The 21585-nt window shown below is 39.2% G+C and overlaps 1 protein-coding gene across 1 annotated transcript in view; it reads right to left on the bottom strand.

The window, feature by feature from the left end:
* Positions 1-20751, bottom strand: part of SMYD3 (SET and MYND domain containing 3) — a 419814-nt gene extending 399063 nt beyond the window's left edge. The window contains exon 1 of the mRNA XM_055714562.1: positions 20542-20751. Within this exon, the coding sequence (XP_055570537.1) occupies positions 20542-20705 (164 nt within the window). The 5' untranslated portion in view covers positions 20706-20751. The remainder of the gene's footprint in view (positions 1-20541) is intronic.
* Positions 20752-21585: the final 834 nt, after the last annotated feature.

Here is a 21585-nt window from a genome sequence, read left to right on the forward strand (position 1 = left end):
ACAGTTTCTGGGTAGAAGGGCTTTTAGCCGCACTGTGCCTGATGGGAACACGCAGCAGAAGAGCAGAACAAAGCCATCAATCTCACCTCGCCTTTGGGCCACCAGCTGCTGCTGGGCTGCAGAGCCACAGCCGTGATGCATGTCCTGGTTCTTTAGCCACAGTTAGTTACAGCCCACAACAAAAAAGTTCTCCTTCCACCTCCCTGCAACCATTTCCTTTGTGTCATTTCTGCATTAATCTACTGCAATGCATTTTCTGTGTGTTATTCTGGAAGGCCAGCTGAAACTTCCCGTCATTTCATGACACTGCAGCTGGGGTGCTGAGGTGGTATAGGTTAGGATGCACATCCTACCTTCACTTCATCACTTGCCCTGGTTCCCAAACATTTCTGGATGCAATTACAGGCAACTGGAAATCAGTGCAGTGGGCCAAGACATATGCAATGTTTACGCTGTTCTTCTGAAAGACAAGCAGCAGAACTAGCCTTCCCCTGTCAGTCCCCAGTCCTGAAATGACAGCGCACGGTGGAACGGCACGCTGTTGAAGTGGACACCGCAATCTCACAACTTCCAACTAAGATATTGGTGGGGTGGGGAGTGGGGGGTTGTACATCTTCAACGTGCACCTTTTAAGGACACAGGGAACAGAAGGATGAATCGTATGGCAGGTCAGTTGTGTATTAAGCCTTCTTCGGTTTGGAGTGGGTTTGGTTTTGCCTTCTTGGTGGTTTGTGGAGGGTTTTTTGTTTTGGTTTGGTTTTTTGGTATTTTTAAAGAATATGATCAGAGGCTCCACTAGGCAGTGTTAGAGGGGATATTCTCGCAGCTCCACATGGGGTAGCATCCTGTGGTATCCTGTTGCTTACTAAAATCAGTCCTTTCTCTTGGTAATCAGAAAAGCAGCTCACTGCCCTCTGTGGAGGCAAACAGTGACAGCAGCACCCATCACATGGTGCCCTTAGCTTTCAGTTCTTCAGCTCACCCTTCCGAGGACATGTGCTCCACAAAAAAAAGAGTTACTTTAAGATGCCAGACACACCCTGTTTTAAAAAGATACTCAATTTATTCCACAAACAAGATTCCTTTTGCATTATATTTTAACCTAGTTTCTGCTACACTTACAGAATGCAACTAATAACAGCTGAGCAATATTCTCTCCCTAATAACTTGCTAGTTAGTGACACATGTCCCTCACCAGGATTGTTACTGGGGTTTTTCTGTCATTTGGTTTTTCAGCAGAATAGGATGCTACTTGGTACCACAAAACAGTTGAAGAATACATGAGGTTAAATCATCTCTTGCTTCACAACACAAACTAGGCTGAGGAAAATGTCACTGCAGGATTAAAAATAGTCCTGAATTGCAAAACTAAAGCTAAATAAAAGCTCTGTCCTCCTCTATGGCATACTAGCAAATTATTTTTTTTTTTATCTGATATGTATGACAACAATGAAGAAAGAACACCGTTTAACTAGAAATGTCACTGAATTGACTCTGGCAGAGGTTAAGACAGAACTCTTGTAAAGTTCAACTCTCTTAAAATCCAGACACATATAAAAGAAATATGTCAGGAGAAAGAAAAACATCTGGCAAAGTCTTTTTATATCAAATAGATCTTTCCTCCTGCAAGTGTGTCACATGATCAGATAACTGTTCTACTACACTCTGTATGCTTTAAATTAATTCTGAGCCACCAAAACCATTTCACAGAAAATTCTATGATCACAGAAATGATCACATAGATACAAATGATGTAAAACATACTCAGCTATTCATAGCAACTGCAGCTGATATGTATAGAGATTTTGTGCGCAGCCTGTTACAACTGAATCTGGAAGACTGCAACACTGCCTAATATGTTCTTAATAAAATCCACAATTTATATATACTTTTTTTTAGGTAATAGGTACAGTTATTATTCATTTCATATAACAACAGCATATGTACATTTTATAATCTATATCATATATGCAAAATGGAGGGTGTTTTCTTTAAAGCAGAATCTGCACAGCTTTTTCAGAGCCTGACTCAACCCTCATGTTTTCAGTTCTTCATAGTCATTTTGTTTCTCATTAGCAATCTCATTTCTTGGCTGGCAGAGTAATCATAAAATGCATCAAGCATCAATAGCCAGACCAAGCAAATAATTATTTCTTAGACACGCACAAAGCTTTAGATTATAGCTAGTGTCTACAGAAGTAGTTTTAAACACTTCACTACAAGTAAGAGACTGATTCCCGATTTAAGACCTCTAAAATTGAGCATCTCCTAGCTACAGCGGCCCATACTCATTGTTCACATTCTGCTAAACAATTCCCAATAAAATAGATCTATCATTTGAAGATAATTTTGCATTTCAATGTTGAATACACTTCCTCGTCTGCCAGAACAATAACCACAATCACTGGGGGTATGTTTACATCTGGGGGAGAACCCACAGATTAAAGACAATGAGTGTCTGAACACAAGGAACCAACCCCAGCTTACACAATCAGCATGACTGGACTCCCTCCTGATCTTTCTGTTTTGAAATTTCTGCTCCCTCCCCAGGTGGGTTGGGTTTTTCTGAATAATCCTGCCGAGCTACCCTCCAGAAAAATGTCAGCCATCCAGTGTCATAGGATGGGATCCATCATGAGGAAGAAACCAAGATTTAAATATACCTGCATCAACAGTAATGAAGATAACTGCCCAAAATCTTCTGTTGTTATTAGGGGGAACAAAAAAAAAAAATAGGGAGGGGATATAAATAATCTCTTCCATTACTGTAAACCTCTCAGCATTCTCAGTATTTGGCTATTTATTATACAAACACTCAGAGAAACAGTCTAATGTCTTTTGGTATCAAAAGTGATCCACATCCTGTATCACGAAGTGTTACACAGAATAGTTCACAAGAGCAAGAAAAAAAACCAGTAGACCTTCCTTGGACATACACTGTCATAAATCAGGCTTTAAAGTTAGAACTTGATTTTCTAAGCATCAAAATTCAAATCCAGAGTGGAAGTTTTAACCAGAAGTAACTTATAACAAATGAGTTGTTTAATAATTCTATGGTCCTGAAAAATAATCCTGCAGGTTTACCCTTTCAGGCCTTCTGCAAATAACAAAAGTATTTAAGAGGAAAAAGCAAAAAGTTAAAGGGGTTAAATAAAAATGCAATACCAAAATATATGGAGATCTAAAGGATTTATTTTGCTTGTGCCAGGCATGCGAAAGGCACATTTCACCAGTACTGTAACAGATGTTCTGAGTTCTCATGTACCCTTGAAGTATAATTTCCTAATTCACCACAGCATCTTATGGAAATGAAATAGCAACAGTAAGCATTAATTTCCTGAAACTTGACTTCAAATCCTGATTAGGTCACAAATGAAGTGAAACAGTTCAGTCTTACAAGATGATGCATCTCCTCCTGCACCTTGTATCCAGGGTCTATTCACTTTAACAGGAGTGGATACACCTACACACCTCCCAAGGTCAGACTGTGTTAGCACCAGCCCCTATTGTCTTGGAAAGATACATGTAACTGCACTTTGGCTGCCTAGAAAACAAACCCAAAGTATCATCAAGCTGTATTTAAATTAGTTTTGGTGGTTTTCACTTGCTTCTCTTGCTGCTGCCCATTTTGCAAGTGGGTAGACAGACTTCATTTGTTATTTCACCATTTTTTTTTAATTTATCTGTCTTTATACACACAAAGAAATTCAACACCTGTCAAGAAAGATGGAATTGTCTATGTCTCAGGTCCTACAGCCCTAAGTAACAGATTAGTCACCAGCACAACTGAGGAAATAAATCCCAAAGAACTACTGCAACATATAATGTTGCTTATCTACAGAAAAGTTAATTGAGGTAAGAGATTAATATATTTGCAATTAGGAAAACATTAGGCTTTACATCAAGAGCAGCACTACCATAACTGTAACAGCTTTTCCTTAAACCCTCATGGTGCCTAAAGATCCATCTGCTAATGGGACAGGTCAGTTTACTATACACACAACATACTATGCATATCCAGTACGTAGTAACAACATACTGACACTTGTGGAAGACTTTTCTCTTCCCAAACACAGTCCGTTTGCAGACTACATTTCTGATGGATGTGATTAAAAACACTCAATAGTTCAAATCCACAAATGTGAGCACCATATGTAAATATCAGTCTTCTCAACACAAAGGGAAAAGGGTGACTTCCTAATCACTAATTCCTACAGATTACACTCATGCACACTTCTAAACCACAATTTAAGCAAAATTAAAGCTGGTGGCTTCATGTAAACTCAGCAGAAAAATGTGGACTACATAAGAGAGTGGTTTTGATCAATTTGCCACTTAGATCTTTGAGAGTTACTTTCGAATTCATTAAGCATGTTTACAATATGTTGTTACATCCTACCTAGATACTGTTTCTCTGCCTGGATCTTTTCAATGAGCATCTTTTCAGTGAAACTGAGCATTAAAAAAGTTTTTAAAGATATTTAATATATTATTAAATTTATTATTTTGTATAATAATAATTTTATTATAATAATATATAAATTTTAAAATATTTATATATTATATTTTTTAAATCTATAAACATTATATTATTAAAATATATAAATATTAATATTATTTTATATATTAATATATAGTGTACAATAATATATAATAAGAAAATATTAGCATATAAAGATAATTAAAAAACATAAAAATTAAAAACTTGAGCACACTTCTAAGCCTTTTTAACCTTTCAAGCGAATTTAGACAAAAAGACAAATGCAACTACAAATTGTTACTTGGCGGGGGGTGGTGGGTGTGCGTGTTGTCTGAGATTAAAAAGTTGGGGGTTTCCTGGGTAATTCTTGTGTTAGGCTATTTCTAGAAACAAACCCAGACATACTTTTTAAGTCTCCAGACTTCAAAAAAAATTAAAAACCACAACCAAATAATCACACTAACTAGGCATTTTCTAGCTTGTATAAGCAATGATGCCTTTTATTAAGGCATTTTTTACATTTCAACTTCACTTCCAGTAATAAAAATAAATTTTTCCTATTCTTTGCATTTTTCTTCCTTTGTTCATTTCAAGATTTTTGTTGACTATATTCCCAGGTTAAAAAAAAAAAAAATAAAAATCACAACTTCTCCTTAAATGTAAAACATTTAAATGTTGGAAAAAAATCACACAAAAAATAGCCAACCTTAAAATAAAAGCATGACATGAATCACCAGACACTACTGTATTTCAAGTTTTGAAATTTCTTTTTTCCTTCCACTGATCTAATATAGTTTCAGATGAGTGTATCGTAAAGCAGTACACAAGAGAACATTTTTAATCATGTCTATCACAATCACATCCATTTACTTCCTCTTCAAACGGCATTGATCCTCTTCAATGTTCATTCCCTCAGCTGCTGCTACTCATGTTCACCAGGAACAGTTTCTCCTCACTACAAGCAACATTTCCTGGAAAAATTCTTCATCTTATTGCAAAACAGCTCTGTTTACATGACAAACCAGAACACATTAGCCCTCCCTAAGGAAATTCTTCAAACCTGGAGCACCCCAAAAAAACAAAGACCCAGAGGGTTTTGGTCACAGGTGAAGCCCCAGCAGCTGTTGCAGAGTTCAAGTACTGGACAAGTTCCGGAAGAAGCTCACAGTTAGGCTCTGCTTCTAGCATGGAATCCAGAAACAAAGTGTGGAGCACCTGACCCACACACAGAGCACCCTGAAACACCTACCTTAGGACCACCTAAATATTAGTCTTTGGGTGTTAAAAGCAAAACAAGAGCAGCAGCTGCACTGACATCGCCCTACCCTGATGCATAATTAAGAAGCTTGCAATCCTTCAGTGTGAGGAGGAGCGACATTTGCTTTCAAGTAAGTCCACTGCTGAAATAGGCTAGGGAATTATACCGTGTAATTGGAAAACTTCACTCCTCATGGACACTGCTACAGGAACTACAATCACATCAACTACAATGTTTATGTTTACTGTAGACATGAAATGAGAGAACGAGAGTTAACTTTCTGTCAATGAGGCTTTGTCAACAGAGTTATGCAAAGTAGGTGAAAATCCTAATGTCAAACAAGAAAAAAGAAGTCTAAAGGCTGTAATTTTATTTGCAGTAACTGCTATGACACTTTTAAAATTGAATAAAATAGAATATTTACATGAAGAACTCCTCCAAAAGCCTGATATTAAAGCCATTACCATACAATGCTTTGCAATAAATCTCATTAAGTAACAAATCAATTTGATGGCCTATGACCACCATATCACATTGTAGTGCATGGTGCCTGCAGTAACCTTACTGCTATAATAACCCTTATTTCCCCAAATGCACACAATATTTACTTGTTAAATATGTCCTCAGTATCTGTAAAATAAAAATCAAGAAGAAGGAATTAAGGGATTTTTTTTTTTAATTAATGTTGGTTGGGAAATAACTTCTCAGAAGTAAGAACTAAATTATTTAGCAACTATTAAAACTTAATTTTCTATTTATTTCAGCTACAAGACAAGTTTAGGAGAACATACTGTTTTCCCAATTAAAATTAATCCAGCTTTTTATTGCTTAAGCAGCATAAATAAACATAGAAACAAAAAACATGAATAAAAAAGCAGCTCTTTTGGAAATTACTAATTCTAGGAGACATACAAGTTCAAAAAACTTAAAACTTTTTTCTATCTTTATTAGAAACTCTGATAGGAGATAATTGCAGGAGTGAGTCCACTGAGATTTTGTTGTTCCTGATCGTGAGCTCACATCCACAGCAGCAGTAAACAAGATATACACATGTAAAAGATGAACTTTACTTCACAGGTACAAGCCTGGGAAAGACTAGAGGTCACTTATTTCCTCTTTTCATTCCTTCAGTTGGAATGAATACTAAGAATCACAAGATAAAGCCGAAACACCTACTAAAAGCTACTAAAAAGTTTGTGGCAAAATTGGAAGCATTTCAAAACTGAGAAAAGTTTTTAGCCTCGTCTGCTCACAGAATGGGGCGGGATGGCAGAGGAGGAGGATGTTTCTGTTGCGAAGACCTGGGGGAAAGCACAGCCTGGAATGACATTACTAAACCTACAACCACCAATTAAACATTGTCTTAAAGGCAAAAATTCTACACAATGAGCTTATGCATGCATTACAGTTTGTGGCTAAGTTATTATCTGCAATAAACTGCTAACCATTCATTACCTTCTGAGCGTAAGAGACCACTGGCAAGCTATTACATGCCTCGAAGAATTTACAGCAAAAGGGAGCGGGGTAAACACACAGTGCAGGTGACTTTGTATATGGAAAATAAAATGAATATTTTAAAATGCCGTTACCTTCCAGCTGTAAAACGAATCAACATTGAGATGCCCCAACAAATGCAGTTTTTAAAACTGATACTGAATCCTTATGTGCTATCTAGCAGAAAAGCAAGCATAATCTTTCAATTAATAACAGCTATTAGTAAAGTACTTCATAGCAGAAATTAATTACATAATTAAAGCATATATGAACATATGGGAATGAGTACCAAGTATGTGTTTCACAAGCAGCCCTAACTACAAGAGTCATAAAATAGTATGTGTACAGACAGTTACAGCTTATAAGACTCCATGGGGGGAGGTTAAAAAGAAGATACAGTAAGTCTACAGTAGAGTTGTTCTGAACAGACATATTCCGGAAGTCACAACTCCCAAAGCAATCTCTACGGACAAGGAATTTGGCTCCATAATTATTTCTGAAGCACTTGGGAGCTCTGCAAATTATTTCATCTGCCTCAAAGCAGATTAATAAAGGAAGGAACGCTGCAGAAGTGACCGGAGCCCTACACCAGCTCACCCCAACAGAAAGCCAAACATCACTGTATTCTTTGCACGTGAAACACTGACCTTGCTGAGAGCTACCTGTTCAAAGGCAGAATGTGTCCTTTAATAATTCAATTCCTTCTGAGACTCAGAAACAAGATAAGAGGCTAAAACCAACTTTGAAACAGGATATTCTGAATTGCAAGTAATGTCCACTTTCACTGGTATGGACCGTAATACCTATGAGCTCTTCCATCACCAGACAGCATAACCACCCCAATGCCACCACAGAAAGAGCCCCAGGCTCTCCAGCTACGTGTCTAGTGTTGGTGCTTCCATCCCACAGCTCTCCCAGCCAAATACAAAGACTCAACTTAATACTGCCAATCCCAAAACCCAGTTCCCTCCACATCAGTTTGCATAGAAGTTCTAAGAGAACTTTTCCGTTAAGAAATCCTGTTCATTTAAAATGCTTTTATCCTCTACTTAAGATGCTTCGCAACATCAGGAAATCCAAATCTTGTATGTACAGAAATTATTAATCTCTTCCCAGACCTGTATTTTCCACTTCCCCTTCATTCTTTTAAGTGTTCCCATCCATCACACAGAGGAGCCACAACCTTGTAACTTTCCAGGGAAAATAAGGACTGTAGGTCTCACCTTTCAAAATCTCTCTGAGATTTTTACACATACATGCAAAATTCAGAAAGCATGTCTCATAACCCTTCACACCATACATAAATTGTTACTTTAGCTTCCATCTGCTAAATTCTCTCTTTGATGTGGTGATTTATATCACAATATCACCCATGACAAACCAGCACTTTAAAAAACTGACATGTTCTTCCTTTATGATCAGTTTTTCCCAGAAATATTTAATATCCCTTCTGCTTAAAACTGCTCTCTAGGTTATGTCTCCTGAGCCCATCTCAGGTGAACAATTTTACACACTGATGTTTCCTTTAGTCTGTTGTAATTCAGATTACACTGGTCCCTTTTCTTTTCTTCTAAGGTATCAGTTAAGCTGCTTTTTTTCCACACATAGATTTTTTTTCTTGGCCCAAGGATGATCAAGTTTCACAGCTTTTGAAACTGGAAGAAACCACCATATGATCTAGCACCACAATATTCTGATCTGGCAAATTGCACAGGCCATAAAGTTTTGCACGACAAAGCTTCCAGCTCTGGCAGAATTAGGACATATTTTAGCAATTTTGAAAAGCCATATTAATTCTAAATATACATATAAACCTGTTGGTGTTGGACTTTTTCCTAGTGGTACTATGACATTTATAGCAGATATGCCTTCTGCTGCCTATAATCACTTTTTAAGATGTTCAAGTGGGCTAGGGTCAAATATTGCCCTTAAGGTGATACACAAACATATAATAAAAATATTTTCTATTTTACATGCTATCAACAACTTCGAAGTATATGGGTGAATGCAATAAACTTCAAGTCTCTCTAAATAGGTAAGCAATGAAAGACCTTATTCAATTTCACAGACGAAGGCAGCAACAAAACAAGGGCTCTAATCCTTCAGTGATGTAGCTGAACTACAAGGTTGTCCTTCATCTGTTGTGTTCCTCATACATGCATTAAAATATACCCATCAGCTGAGAATATCTTTGGTTTTATACACAAGCAAGACAAATTAAAAAGGAGAGAGTTGCCACTCTTTGCTTTAATTGACCCCCTATCCCAAGTTGTGTTTGAAGATTGTCTACGAAGGCTTCATCTGGCGGCAGAAAGGAAAACGATAACCAGCCTTTACAAGTGAAAAATCTTACAATAGCCTCTTCAGATAAAAACATTAGTGACATGTTTTATTGCAAAGTGATTTTCTATAAAGGCAGTGAACAGGAACAGAAGGGTAAACCTTTCCCGAAACACTGAATAAAACAAACGTCATAAAAATAAAACTAATTAAGTCTTGACAAATCCACTAACTTCCTAATCAGTGAGAGGTTAGTTGAACATGTGTTTCAGCACAAACGCACACACCACCTTCCATGTAGTTATTTATTTTTAGTCCTAAATCCTAAAAGGAGCATTAACTCAGCACAAGTGAATGCAGCCTGTTATATTTCATATATATGCAACAGGATTCTCCAGTTAGCACACTTTTCAGTAGAAAGGAGAGTCCAATTTCCCCACCCCAAATTTCCACAAAGGCTTTAAAGAGGTCTAATTGTTTTGCATACAATGCTCAGCATGTCCACACTTCTTACGGAGTTTCATTTAAAAAATCTAATTTAAGTAATTTTGAGTTTTCAGAATACACAATAAGGCATTAACCACATAAAATAGCTAGTGTAATCCAATCAAAATGACTGCCAAAGCAGCAAAGGCTATTAAGGGGCACCAAAACCCACATATGAGCAATATGCAGACTGACTGCATGTCTGATAAAATACTAGGTATCTATTAGAAGAGGCAAAATTAACTCGTTTCAGTAACTGCCTGCTAACTATGAGCCTTTATAACTCTCCCGCTATTATTGTGCCTGATCTGTCACTCTTTATAGTGCTCATTAGCACAATTCATCTACTGTCTCAGCCACAGAAAGAGACATTCTTAGAGTAAAAGATAGTATTCTGTGCTTATTTGGGGGAATAAAACCAGAACTACAGTCTTTTAAAAAAAAAATCAATGTAATTCTGTAATAGATTTTATTAAAGATAAAAACAATTTCATTGCTACATCTGGTTTGCACCTGATGTCATACATATCTTGCGTGGATTACTGCATAGCCTCTTTTTTCCTAGGGCAAAAATTTCAGATAAATCCGTCATCATATACTGAGTTTCATACAGTATTTCAAGAAATCGTTTCCACACTATTCCATCTGTTGTACAGCAATATCAGCTAATAAGCCTGTTTTAATGTTACAAGTGGATAAAATCTGTAAATAGCTGAGTAGCCAGTCACATTTGCTAAAACAACACAGACACTTAGGAACACAAACCTCTCTGAAGTGATTTTCCATGCCACTTCATTTTTTTCTTTTTAATCTTTCTGTATGTTTTTGCATCCTCAGAAACCTGGACTAAGATACTTTCAGCAGCTAGAGGACTTGGAGTTAATGCACCACAGAAATCAGAGCAAGCTACACAAAGTACAGACCCACATCAACACTCGCCCAATGCTTAGAACGGCTGGTTCCAGAGTTTCATCAAAAAACCCTCAATTTTTTTCAGAGGAAATTAAACTGTAGTGCACTAGCCTGACACAAACCTTTTTCATCCCAGGCAACATTCAATAAAGATTCCCAGCACAACAATCTCCAATGTGGTACTTGAATTTACTCCTCCCACACAAACAAGTTGCATAGAAATGGAGGAGGCAAAATTTGTGAGATACGCTTTTATACACAGCAAGTACACCACTCATCTCAGAAGGAGCTGCAAGCTCTATTTCTGTGACAGAAAACAGTAGCCAGGCTACAGCAAGAAGAAGAGGTGCTACAGTTTGTCTTATCAGATAGAAGTAGTACTTAAAAAATAATGAGAATAAAAAAATGTAAACAAAAAAACCCACGTCACTCCAGTTTGAACCGTTACATTAAAACAAGCTGTTTTCAAGCTTTTCTTGACAAATAAATAAAAACAAGCCTTTGAGAAGCATGAAATCCACTGAACAAAGATTTAACATAGGAAACATACATTGTTTATTTCATGCTCGACATTTCCTGAGCCAAAACTTTCCTCTTCCAGGGCGATGCTTCACCAAACATCTTGTCTCAATCTCTCTCCCCCTGTTCTGCCACAATTCTTACCACCACCACCAAGAATAACACCTCCTCAGATACTGCCTTTTCAGGTCACCAGCACACCCTCCTAGCAGTTGAATGAGCCTTTAGATTGTATGAACGAGCCATATTCATTTGAATTGTAAGAAAAGGCTTACAGTCGATAAGAGTGTTTTTACTCTCTCTTCTTTCTCAGGGATGATCTTTTGTTCCTTTCCTACACTTCTACATCACAACCACTCCTAATCACACCCTCCTAAAAAGTCCATCTCAACAGGCTGGCTTTTCTTCCTTTGGATGCTAAAACCTGATTACACAGGCAGCACACAAACCCTACATGAATGCCCAAGCAAGGTATTTCCTGCCTATTGACTGCAGAATCAGGTGCTCTGATATACAGAGGCCAAGAAGATACTTTACTTTAAAAAAAATAAAAAAATAAATTCAGTCTTTAATTTTACTTAAGCTTGAGCAATCAAGACAATAGCAGAACAAGCCTCGAGCTGAAGGCAACTAATATGATAAACAGGAAAGCTAAATATTGCATGAACAGGGGATTACAGCTTGAGTTAGCATAGAAATTACTGGTGTTCAACCAATTGTGCCACTTGGTGTCTACCCTACAGACATTGGGACACCCTTGGGAATTATTCAGAACTTGACCTTGGCCTCCAAATAAAATTTCCCATTCAGTTGCAGAGGCACACTGTGAGAATTATGATTGCAGGAACTAAGCACAGATCCTGAAATAAGTAAAAGCAGCAACAAAAATAGTCAAAAAAGTCAAGACACTCCTATGTAACCAAGACGTGAGCCAAAAATAAAATACTTTCTTTGTTGTAAGAAGCAACTGAAAATGTCTGCAGTGTTTCTTCTACTAAACTGAAGCTAATGGTAGGAAGTGCTTCTGGGGAAGTAAAATATGGCAGAAACATGACCAGGTAAAGGAACGAAGGTGGGGCCTGACTGCCCAGGACTGATCTGTGATACATGGTGGGAAAAAATCCCCCACCACACTAACAAGCCAGTCAGTCCTGCACTTCTGAAAGCCCCACTTACCCTGAAAACACCCACAAGGGCTTGAAAAGCCTCTTAAATATGCTCTTTAAGGTTTCATTTTTAGGTACAGCAGACTAAAGGCTAGCTACTAGCAGAAGGCACACCCCTGACTATCTGACCTGGACTCACCCTTTCAACGGCCACCTCAGCTCCTCTCTCCCCCCAGCAATAATTTGACTCAAGGGTACTAAAATATTTTTATATTTTGGTAAATATGTTTTGTGCCACTTTATATCTCTGCACCAGTATATCGTAGGTCAGATAAGCAGCAAAGATGGCAAAAGAGAAGCAGAAGGAGCATGCAGGAAGGAGAACAAGGACTTTTGGGGAGTGGTAAGAATACCTGCCCTTTCAGCAGCTCCTAGTCATCACATCAGATAGGTTGTCACATGGATTGATATCCCACTTCAAAACATGAATAGGTGGGGTGGAGAGATATGACAAAAACTCCCTAATCCTCACCTATATAAGTTCAAACAATTCAAAACAGCTGTTATGACTGGTTCTGAAGAAGACTATAGATTCTACAAGGGGAAAAAAGCATCATTTGTACACCATACAGCCATAAGCACACAGTGGCTTTTGAGTACAACCACAATGGAAGCAATCACTAACAATTAATGAATTCCAATGCCTATGGACAAGATATCATTAACAGTTCTTAAAGAAGTTAAACAATAAATTCCCTAATGCAGTATAAAACTTCCAGCAACTTAGGCAAAATTAAGAACTTTCTCAGAAGATATCTGAAACTAATTGTGTCATTATATATTACATTAGCTAGAAGTTACCCATATTTTAATAACTTATGTTTTCCCTCATAGCACTACTTTTAATTTTGTACTTTCACAATTACAAACTACCCTAAGAAAATGCATGCTAAAGGTAATCCAATTCACAAACTTTATCACTTACCACAAGCAAAGAATATTCATGCAGAACATTAATATTTTAAAACTTTAATATTATTGACTGATATACGCACAAAAGAAACATAATATCAGGTATGGATTGTGGATATATAGTAAAGCCTAAATTCAGAAGAATTTACAAGATGACTAGAACTTAAATTACCAGTCACAGCTTGACAAGAGAACACTTTTGATATAATGCCTTTAAATTACAGAGCAGTATAAACATGGAAATTGTAAACACAAAATCACAACACGGTAAGACCTTTAGGGACTTCTAAAGCATGGCTAAACTTAAATCTTCATTTTCCATAAATGACAGACATGGCAATAAACACTTGACCTGGGAGAATTTATTTTTAAATTTTCATTTTCCATAAATGACAGACATGGCAATAAACACTTGACCTGGGAGAATTTATTTTTAACAATGCCTCTACCTTTCCTGTTTCTTCTGTTATTAACAGGGGCAAAGCCAGGTTGGCAGCAGAAGGCAATAACAGCAGCCTCGAGATCACAAGACAGGAGAAAGGGAAGAAGATGATGGGCAAGGACCCACACCTCACCTAAAGCAATCCCAGAGCATCCAAGGCGGTAAGGAGGCACGGAGCAAGGACTAAATTCTGCACAATGGAAAGGAGAGGGTTTACAGCAAACAGAACCTGAATTACATTCCCAAAACAAATCTCCAAGAGGAAGAAACAGTTGGTCAAGGAAAACACCTGCCAAGGGTTATTCCTAACAGCAACATAGGAAACTCCTGACCACCCTAAAGGGTACTGTGAGGGAAGAAAACCGAATCAAGAGGCAGGCCAGGACAACTTAGTATGAATGCTATCCTGAATGCCAGAGCTTCCTCCTTCCCTACCTTCAACCTGACTGAGCAGGAGGAAGGGGATATGGAGTCTGTAAGTATAATTTCTGCCACAGGCTTTATTCTTCTAGACAAGAAAGTTCAGAGTCTTCTCTGGAGAAGATACTGCAGTAAAGCACAGTCAATAGCCTATTCTCCTCACTCTCTCTTACAGAAGATTTTTGTGGCAGCATGGGATAGCAGTCTGGAAGCCACTTCTATGGCTCCAGCTGGCACAAGGACAGAAACAAGCATTTCTGTCCTGTTCTTTATAAGGTTGCTTCAACCTTCGCTATTGTAGTAAGATGACATGAGGGAAGGATATATCTTCTTAGGAAAATGCTACTTGTTTTAGGCTACATTAATGCCTAAAACACATTAGTCATTCAGCTACAGATAGAAACATTTGTGGTGGTGGTGGTGTGCAGTTCCTCAGGTCTTGGGAAACATTCTCACACATGTACATGGAACTGAAATTCTGATACCCTGTATAGCTCATGTCTCACATACAATTTTGTTTCACATCCTTTGACCTTACGTCACACAAAATCATACATATCAAGAGAAGAGAGCACTGCAATTGCACTCCTAACTCATTAGTCAGAAATGCTATCAAATCATAGCATATAATTCCCAGGATTATCCTACCTTGAAAGCAGAAAAACATCCCTGCTGCTAATAGTCACACTGTTTCCACACTGTGATTACCACTAATCAGATATAATTTGTTTATATTCCTCTACTTCATATGAGGTTATGCATCTCAAAAACTACTGGAAACTGCTGTCTGGAACTTTGGCTGTCACAGAAGGGACATGATACACACCATCGTTCTCACATCTCAAAAATGTGATTGCCAGTATGTTTTGAAGAAGCTAGCATATTTTTAAAGCTAACTCTATATTAACGAGCAACAGAAGTATTTTTCAAAGGTAAGTGAGGAGACTGTATAGATTTTATAGCCTCGCACTTTACTGGACGTCTCATATATGCTAAACTTCTACCTGTGTAAAGAACGAACAAACCCCTAATCACACAGCACAGCTGGAAGCAGCAGAACTCAGGCGCTGTGCTAATGGAGATGCTCACTTTGGTGCTTAAGGAATCATCTTAGGTTTGTTGGTGAATGACAGCACCTGCATGGAGAAATTCTCATTGCTACAGAGCCAAAATAACAAGCTACTCTCCTCTCTCGATCTCCCAGTTGCAGGGTGAAAGAGGTACACTTGGAGCATTAAGGGCTAACTGTCCTTCCGCAGAGCTGTGCGTGTCTAAGCCAGGGTCACAGTGGTATGAAGGATCACACAATCACAACCACCCTCCTTGTCATTCTCTTTCTGAATCAAACCCTGCTCCCCTCTACTTAAAACATTCCACACTGTGGTTATAACTTAATGGTATTTTTGTACCTTCAGGATGCCATTAACGTAGGCACTCCACATTAACAATGGTATGTCAACTTTTGATGATGGGATAACATAATATTGTTACTATTAATAAAAGAGCAGTTTATTTAAGAGTGTGTCTGTGCTGAAGGCACAGTACTGAATGCACAGTCCTGAATGTAAATGTGTGTCCATTTAGCTATGTTTAAGTCAGGTAAAGTACAGCAAGAAGCATACACTTGCTGTCCCGTGTTTAGCACTTTGTAATTACCCAGCTATTTACCAAATTCTTCGTTATATTACCCATACTGCAGTTGTATCTGCTGCCATGGATAGCTTACCAACAGTTCTAACTCAGATGTTTTTCCTCTTTCTGCATATGTTTACAAAAGTTGCAGTCATACAAAAAAACATTCATACTTCCTCATATTCCATTACTAGGTTCTAAACCTCTGACCTCACCCAAACAAGAAACACTTATGTCTTATTTCGTAGTCTAATACATGGTGTACATTATCTATTCTCAAATATTCACTTTTCTTAAGTGTCTCTTTCCTTTAAAAGTGCAAGTGGTACAGTATTTGGAAATAGTCTAGTGTTACCTCCTTTTACTTCTTTTTCCTACTTTCTCTGAGAATGAGATTCTAGAAAGTTTCTTTGCTTGTTTCCAAGTGTCAGCTAAGACTTGAGTTTTCTTGCAGTGGATTCTTGTAAATACAACCCATCACAGAAATGCCCTGTAAAAAGCAAACACCAAAGGCAGAATTGACTTTGACTTTCACTCTCATTTTGACTTCTGTTCTGTAACAGACTGGGTATATTTTCAACTCAAAATCCAGAAGTCACAGCAAGCTGTGCCATCACAACCACATACCTTGCAGGAAACTCAAACAGCAGGGATTAATAGCCAACAGAACATTAAATAAGCAGAGAAAGAGAACTGCCAAACACCAAGACAAGGAACATCTTTAAAGGCCATGTAAAGGTTTAACAAGCTAAGCAAACTGAGCAACACCACCAGATAAAACAGCCTGATAAATCAGCATGGGCAAGCAAACTTTGCAATGTTAAGTTGTCCTACATTAAAAGTCAGTACTGATTTAGGACTATTTTGTTAAAATCTGGATATAACCAGTTACTTCTCAATTTAACAGAACTCCAAATCTGATCAACTACATAAAAGCAAATTTTAATAAACCACAAAATTAAAATAAAAGTAATATTAAAAATATTTCTAATTGATGGCAGAAAAATAGGTCAGATAAATATTTTTCTTTAAACTTAGAATTTTGCATAGAAAGTTGAGAATATCAGTATTTTCTGATCTAGTCTGATGTCATCTATAATCTCACATAATATTAACAGCAGAATTCTAAATGTACAAGCAACTCAAGTATTCCAGTGCTTGCAGTACTCTGAATTATTTACATTTTTTTTTATTTCCTTAAAAAAAGCAATCATCACACTTACTTGACTATACTGACTGCAAGCCTGGCTTCTCACACTGGCAAGTCAATAGAGACTATAATCAAGCATAAAACCATTAATCAGCTGGATGAATAAAATCTACAAGGATCGAGCAAGCACAGCTCCTATGAAAGGACAGCCTACTTTTCTAATTCACCTGAGTTCTAGGCTGTTGGCAACACACATATGAATAAAGGGGATTCACTGAACATAAGAAATGTGGAAAGGCTAAATTAAGTGAAATTACTAGGGACTGGAAGAAAGGTCATTTTATAATCTGATAGCCAGGTAAAGGATAGAGAAGAAAAAATGAGGTGTAATAGTTGCTTTCCAGAGCAGAGAAAGGTGATAGAAGCCTCTGGGGATCACTGGCAACTATCTTTATTCACCATCATCATCAGTGTCCAGCAGAATGGAAAATACAGTGAAATTCCCTAAGATTTTAAATAAACCTGCTTTCTTTACCCTCTCAGTCCTGCTAGATAAACCTGTACTGAGCCGTACTGCCACTGACATCACATTAAGAAGGTATTAAAGCATGGAAGAAGCCATACAGAAAATTTTTAGTTAACGAGAATCTTTTCTGTTGCTTTCCCCCGTAAGCTGCTGGAAGAGACTGGCCATTCAAATCTTGTCAGCTTTCCATAAAAGCACAGTGTGTTTTCAGCAAGGCACTGACCCTAACACTACAGATACTGTTTTGCAAAGGAGGTACTATCACGCAACACAATGTCACATGTTCTCACAAGACACTGCTTCCATAGAAATACACTCTGTCAAAAACCCTTTTCTTCTTTATCAAAATGTATCTTTCTGAGCAAACCATTACTATGTATCCTACTTCAGGACAGTATTTATTTTAAAGTGCTTATGGAATTCAAAACAGCTACGCTATCATATTAAATGAGCCATAGAAGAATATTTCAGCCCAGCCTTCTTTAAAAAAACAACAGGAACCTATTCATTAGCAAACGCAGGATTTTCTCATAGAAGGGGTGACAGTTACCAAAATCTGACATCTTATCTACATACAACATAGACCTAACACCACTGACCAAAAAATTTAATTTCACTGCACAAATAGTATCAACAGCCTAGTAAGGTAAGGAAGTGATGTTAATGTTTCTACTAGTAGATGCACTGATTGCATATATATATATATATACACACACCAATATTTAAAATCCACAATAACATTCAGAGCAGCAAACTCTGCCCCCAAAAGTCATCCTCACTCTGCTTGGGTACCTCAGACCCTTGCTGTAAGGACTCAATCAAAGTCACAGAGTAACTCAGCTCTGTAGCAAGCCCATGACCCCAAATCCTGTCGAGACCATGCTGCCTCTCAGCAAGCAGTCCAGAAACAGGATATTCTGCACATTACCCGTCTTCTAGCTCATCCAGCGCTTCTCACACAGCCAAAAGCTGCATCCAACAACATTTACTTCTACATGTTGGGAGACAAAAGTAAGTATAGAATTACACTTCACGGTATAAAGCCTCAAACATTAATTTTATATACAATATGACTGCTAAAATGCTAAATCAATGTCAAGCACAGGACTTTTTTTTTTTTCTTTCTTTTTTTTTTTAATTTGTGTTCCTGTACTGCCACCTAAAGATCAGAGTGAAAAACAGGAACAGTAGCAGACTTCCTTCCATGTGTAGAACTGGAAGTGAGCAATAATGGTTTTTCTTATACCTGGCTTTGAACAAAGATCACACTTTGTATTAAATGAAAATTAGATTCGTGAAACGGTTCAATTCCACATCCCATGATTCATTCACCATTTTTCTGGTGTTTATACATTATTAAAAGAGACCTATGTATAGATATACATATCTAAAAGAGATCTATGTATAGATATACATATCACTCACTAATTTAACAAAGTCCATTTAATAAGAAGCCTCTACCTTTAATTAGATGAGCAAGAAGAAAGTCAGATTGCATAATCTTGATCTATAAACTCTGTCTAAAAACTAAAAACACAGTACATTTTGCAATGGAAGGTAGATTGGTGGAAATTTATTTTTATTTCCTTATTTAACTTTTTTAATTTAACTGACACCACTATTCAGAAAAAAACCCCACCATCTTCCACAAATGCATAACCTTTCATAATATGTCAGTTGGCAATACCACCATTTCTGCCAATAAAACTTGCCTTGGTTACACTTCTATATCCAAACACTTCAGACTCATTCTCACTTCACCTGTTGCTGCACTCAGCCTGTCTCGTGAAGCCTGCATGGAGCCTCTCATGACTCGAAGGAGAATCTGATGTCGTGAGCCAGACTTCACAGGTATTTTAGCTAAGACTTTTTTGGTTTTATTTTATATGCTGAGGTTAGGTGCAAGCCTGACCTGGAACACAGTGCCAGACTTCTCTCTGGGAAAATGAGGATCATATTGTCATTTCTTTAAACAGAAGCTGAGATGCCTTGTAAGGACATGAAGCAAAATACTGGGAAGGTTTCAAGAAACCAAATATCAAATAGCTTCAAAAAGAAAAAAAAAAAAAAAAAAAAGGTAAAGTCTAGCAGTACTGAATTGTCTCTCTTCTTCAAGTCTTGGTAATTACGCATGGGTTTGGATTATCTACCAGCATGTTTCAGGTATTAATACCCAGATCTCCTACAAAGAGGTCTATCACATTCTATCTTGCTGGAAAATTGCGAAAGGGTAGAAAAGAGTCATAGGGCCTTTTAAACACACAGAGAAAGCTACTGTTGGTTTGCCAGTTGTCACTTGTAAGGATTTGGCGGAAGAAGGCAGGCGTTTATTCAATGTACATCTCAAAAGAGAGGACAGGCTTGCGCAGGTGACGGGCCCCCCGGCCGCCTCACGGGGGCTCCTGCCGCCTCCACGAACGCCCAGGGCTGAGCATAATAACGCAGCAGCGTCACGGTCACACAAGCCGCTTCCTTGTGGGGCTACAGCAGGTAAGAACTCCCCCCTCACCCCACAAGACGTAACTCTGGGCAGCACCCCCGCCGCCGGCCCTTCGCCCCCAGCAGCACCTGCCGCTGCGGCGGGCGGCCGGGCTGAGGAGATCCCCTGAGGGGAGGCTGGCGCCAAAACGCCGCCGAGCAGCAGCACAGCACCCAGGCGCTGCCGGCTGCTGCCGCCCGCTGCACGGCAAACCTCCACCCAAGCCCCCCGCGCCCGGCAAGACAGAAGCCGCTGAAATTTACAGCCGTCACAACAGAGCGGCAGGCAGCGGCACGCCGCGCCTCGGCCGCCCCGCCTCGCCTCAGCGGCATGGGCGGCGCTAGCCGGGCGGGAGAGGCGGCGGCGGCCCCTCGGCCGCCGGTACCTGCGCAGGCAGCGCTCGCACACGCCGCCCAGCTGCTCCTTGGAGAGGACGTAGGCGAAGGGCTCGGCACGGTAGAGCAGCTCTCCGGGCCGCAGCCGCCGGCGGGAGCGGAGCCCGCTGCCCTTCCCCGGGCTGGGGAACCGCTCCAGCGCCGCCGGCTCCATCCTCCCGCCCGCGCCGCCACGGCGAGAGGGAGCGCGCGCGGGGCCGCCCCGCCCACCGCGTGACGCGGCGCTGCCGCCGCCATCTTAACTGAGGGCCGGGGCCGCCCCCGCCGCCTTTTGCTAGTTTTTGCGGGTCGAGCCCAGATGTGTCGCCTGTACCGAGAGGCCACGGGGCACTGGGTAACCCTTTGCCTGAAGGGAGACGTTAATAGTATGTTTCCATTAACACATCACCCCTGTGATGCTAAACTAAGTGGTTATCAGTGGTTTCTACAGCTAATCACAAATACACAGTATGTTGGATTTCGGGGGGGGAGGGGGGTGTATGTGTGCATGTGTTCAGTTGTTCAGTTACTTTATAACTTTGTGCGTTTGTTTCTTTGTTTTTAAAGGGCAGTGAGAAAATTCCTAACCATAAATCTTGTTAACCACAAGGCTGGGACCCTGCTGACCCTCACACCTCCATGGTCGGGCCTCAGGAGAAACCTGAGGTGATGGGAAGCTCCAGCCACCACATTTGCCTTGTCCAGCACCGTCACTGCTTCCATTGCTGTACTGACCCAGCCTCAGCACTGACACAGAAGCAGAAAAAATACATATGAAAACAGAAATGACATTGTTGCCTAAACTCCCAAATTAACTATATGTTAAACAAGTAAGTGCACAAAGTTTAGGTCAAGCTGACCCGCCCTCTCAAGTTGTCAAAACTAATGAATGAAAGGACTTTGCACCAAGGGAGTCAGCCTTGGGAAACAAAGATGATGGTAACACCATTACCTAAATTATGCAGAAAGAAGCCTCCAAGTGAGAAAGTTCTGGCCCCAAGAAGAGACAAGCTGATGAGGTGTTGAAACCCACAGAAAATTAGTTGAAAGTAGGA

The sequence above is a fragment of the Falco cherrug genome, chromosome 6, assembly GCF_023634085.1.
Source record: "Falco cherrug isolate bFalChe1 chromosome 6, bFalChe1.pri, whole genome shotgun sequence".
NCBI classification, from domain to species: Eukaryota; Metazoa; Chordata; class Aves; order Falconiformes; family Falconidae; genus Falco; species Falco cherrug.